Source organism: Physeter macrocephalus, chromosome 8 (assembly GCF_002837175.3).
Source record: "Physeter macrocephalus isolate SW-GA chromosome 8, ASM283717v5, whole genome shotgun sequence".
Lineage (NCBI taxonomy): Eukaryota > Metazoa > Chordata > Mammalia > Artiodactyla > Physeteridae > Physeter > Physeter macrocephalus.
In genome coordinates, this window is record NC_041221.1 from 7,059,503 (window position 1) to 7,063,633 (window position 4,131).

The 4,131-nt window shown below is 45.9% G+C and overlaps 1 protein-coding gene across 2 annotated transcripts in view; it reads left to right on the forward strand.

Moving 5' to 3' along the window:
- Positions 1–925: 925 nt before the first annotated feature.
- MORC3 (MORC family CW-type zinc finger 3) overlaps positions 926–4,131 on the forward strand; it is a 40,767-nt gene continuing 37,561 nt past the window's right edge. For both annotated transcript variants that reach the window (XM_055086404.1, XM_055086405.1), the window contains exon 1: positions 926–1,014. In XM_055086404.1, the coding sequence (XP_054942379.1) occupies positions 976–1,014 (39 nt within the window). In that variant the 5' untranslated portion in view covers positions 926–975. The remainder of the gene's footprint in view (positions 1,015–4,131) is intronic.

Consider the following 4,131-nt stretch of genomic DNA (forward strand, 5'->3'; position numbering starts at 1 on the left):
AATATGAGAAAGGACTCTTTTTATCAGGATGAAGGATGATAATTTTCAAGGTACATCCCAAAAGTACAGTCTTCATTTCATTAATAAGGTTTCAAATCACGTTGACACTGGTGGGCATGTGATGGCTTTCTTCAGTGTAATTCATGTCCAGCCTGGTCAAGCACCTCAAGTGCACATTTTTGGGGCACCAACGCCCATGGCACCCGGCTTCAAACTTGGGGCCCTCAAGCTGCAAAAGTAAAATCAAAAAGGAGTAGGTGTTGCTAAGAGATCTCTCTAAAATGGAGCCAGAGGCCATTCAGGAAGTGTGATTTATGCATGTCTCAGCCCAGATGGAATCTGACCTTTTGACCGCTAATCTATCGCCTAACAAAGGTATCCAGAACATCTGCACGATGTTCCAGAAATTCAAGATACTTATCCGGCCCTTACCCTAAATAACTCGTGACAGTCTATCCCTTAAGGACAAATATTTCCTTTTTGCATCAAAGTCAATCATAATTCCTGCAAGACAACTTTAACAACCTTGTGGTCTTTGCCTTTATAAGCCTGACTCTTTCTCTTTCCCAAACACTCTTCCTATTTTGCTGGCACCTATCCCCAGTTGCAATTCCCAAGATCCCAAATAAAGCTCTTTACGGCCTCCATGCTGATTACTGTTTGACAAAGCCTCTAGGTTCAGTTACCGCAGTCACCCATTCGAGCCTACGGGTGCCTCACGCATGCGCCCTACTCTGCAGGGTCCCGGAGCTTGAAGCCTACCTCTCCCGCTGTCCCGGCTCCCTTAGCCCCCAGGGCGATTTACCTTCCCAGCAATCCCAGTTCCACAGCGCAGGGAGGCGGAAGTGAGTGGGCGGGGTCACCCGCGCGCTCCGCCCCGGAAGTGGGAGGGCCTTGTGGGCTCCACATTTGTCTCCCGTCGCCTCCCAGTCTGATTGCGGCTGAGGCCGGTCCTGGCTTTGTAACTCGCTCAAGATGGCGACGCAGCCACCCAGCGGGATCCGCCTCAGCGCGGTGAGCAGCCGCGAGGGGTGGAGCGGGCCGTGTCCCAGGAGGGCGGGCAGGCGGGCAGGCGAGGGGGGGCTGGCAGTGGGCGGTGGCGACTCGTCGGCCCGGAGCGGCGGCTGGGGCCGCGGCGGGGCCGGGGGAGGCGGCGGCGGCCATCTCGCTACCGACGGCAGAGCTGCTCGGCGGCGGGCAGGGCAGGGCAGGGCCGGGCGGCGCGCGCTGGGCTCCGTTTCTGTTTTGCCTCCGCGGCTTTGGGGCGGGTCGGGGCCGCGGCCCCTCCTCCTGGCTCACTCTTGGCTGCCCCGCACCTGTCGTCCGAGGGCGAGGCCTCGGCGGCCAGTCCGCCCGCCCCTCGGACCGCGGGGCCTCTGACCCATCCCGGCTTGCGGGCCCGCGGGGTGTCCCGGAGGGGAAGGGAGAGGTAGTCTGCGGCCAGAAATGCCCAGCGGCCTTGACCTCCTGGCGGTGGGAAGGGGTGCTGCGACCTGGGACTAGTCTTCCTGATTCATTTAAATTCCTGCCGCTTCCCTCCAGTTAAGCCCTCGGGCCAAATCGCTACTAGGTCAACACCGAGCTCTCCCGTTTCCGCTCTAGTCTCCGGGTCGTGTCTGTTCCGGAGCGTCTAGGGTTCTTGGGAATCCTTGAGCATGTTTTTTGTATCTGTGAGTCTTTTTCGGAGGGAGCGGTCACACAATATGAATTAAAATTTCACAGACTAAGGTGTGGGCGTGGCCTCCCTACATGATTCTCCTTAAAAAGTTGGCGTTGTTATGCAAAAATGTACCTCTTCTCTGGAGGGTGTTGGTGCTGGCCAAAGAATGACTGCAGCAGTCTCATTCGAATGGTAATACCATTGCTTTAAAAATGGTATTTTGCCCATTGACTTGCATTCATTTATCCAGATTTCTGCCAACACCTGGTATCATTAGACTTTAACGTTTTTCCTGATACGTGTGAAATGGTATCTGTTTACTTTACATTTACTTGACTGTGAAGTTGAAAGTTTGTCACATTTCACCCTTTTTGGTTTGGGATTTAAAAAAGAAAAAACAATTTCATGTCCTTTTCCCATTTTTCTATTTTTTTTTTCTTTTGAGGGGTATTTATTGATTTATGAGTGTTCTTTACATATTCGGAATAAAGGCTCTTTGGTTACCTAACTGGTTTATTGAATGAGATAGTACTTAGTAGATGGAAGACAGAGAAGAACTTTACTCTTTCTTACCACTTGGCTTTAAACATTATTTGCTAATTCACCTGGGTGAATCTGGACAGATTCTGATGCTTTCCAATTAGCCTCAGGTACAGTTAAGTCAGACCTTAACTACTTTAAAAGCTCTTATTCATTTTAAAGCCCTGCTCTTTCCCCTCATATTGGGCCAAATTCTGGCCCGGAAAACTGTGGTGAGAAAAAGGAGTGAACTGGGTTTTTGTTTTGTTTTTTTCTTGCTATTTCTGCACTTTGATTCTCTTCCCCATTCCCCAGCTTCTCCCAAGTTGCTTCTCTGTCTCTTCAAGATTGAGAAGACAGAGGGAGCAAAGATAAGGGTCAAACAGTCTTGAGAGACTGGCATTGTTGTTAGCTGGCTCTCTGGGTGTAGCAGCTGTCCATGTGCTAAATCTTTCTTTTGTGGGTAATAATGGGCCGTTTGGAACCTCATTGACCGAAATCTCCCATCTGCAGCTTCTGGAGTGTATTTCCACTGGTGTTTTGCTTTAGGACAGGAGTTGGCAAACTGCAGTTTATGGGCCAAATCCAGCCTGCCACCTGTTTTTGTGTGGCACACGATCCTTAAATGGTTGGCGGAAAAAAGATAAAAGAATAATATTTCATAACATGAAAATTATGTGAAATAGACATTTCAGTTTCCATAAATGAAGTTGCATTGGAATAAAGGTTATTCCTTTGGTATAGCTCTCAAATGCTAATACCGTTTTATGACTGAGAGTATTGGTTCTGGAGCTCACATGCCGGGGTTCAAATCCTGACTGATAACTGTATATGTGGCCTGAAAAGTGGGAATAATAATCTTACCCACTGGAAAGCTGGTTTAAATGAGCCAGTGCCTGTAAAAGTCTTATAAAGGTCCTGTTCATGCCATAAATACTCAGTAAATATTTGCTGGGGGTTTTTTTTGTTTTTTTTTTTTTTTTTTTTTTTTGTTTTGTTTTGTTTTGTTTTTTTACTGTTAGCAGTGAAGCCTATCCATTTTTCCAAAAACAGGTGTAGCTTCTTGAGAACAGAGTACCTGGGAAGAACATTTGTCTTTTCTTGGAAATATGTTTTTGCTACCCTTGCTCTTTACATATAATTTGGCTGGGTTTGTTATTCTGCATTAGAAATTATTTCTTCTTAGAATTTTAAAGGTATGCTTTATTGTTTAATAGAGTCCTAGAAACTCAAGTCCATAATATATGGAAAATTTTCTCATTTATTTGGTGACAGTTTTCCCTTTATTTTTCGGTTTTCTTTTGTCTCCTGTTTTCCTTCCCATTGCTTTTTCTTTCTGGGAGATTTCCTCCATTTCTTCTCCTACCTTTCTCTTACCGTATATTTAATTATTATAAACACTGTCTTATTCTCTGAATATCTTTTAAAAATCTTTCTCAGCAAAATATTTGTTTTTATCTCTGGGTATATTAATCATAGTATTTTTGAAGTTTTCTTTTGCTCACTGCATTGCCTCTAGTTTCTTTACATTCTTTTTACTGTGTGTTTTTTATTCTAATTTTACACATTCTCAGATGTCTGGAGATGGTCAGTCTTCTACTTATATCTCCAAGTGAGACACTAAAAAAATGGATGTTCATACCCGAGTAGAGCTAGTCCTTTTGGTGGGCTTCAGTGTTGGGTGATCAGGTAGAAGGAGGCAGCAGTGTTGTTGGAGCACTCTGTCAGTATCTGTTGACGGTAAAGAATGGAAGTGTTAGACCATAAAGTAAGTATGTTTAAAATAACTTTTAAAACTTGTAAAATATTTTTTTTTCAAGTGAGGGATTAAAAAAGCTATCCCGAATGGCCTGGCACAATTGTAAAAGAACCAGATAGGGCTTCCCTGGTGGCGCAGTGGTTGAGAGTCCGCCTGCCGATGCAGGGGACACGGGTTCGTGCCCCGGTCCGGG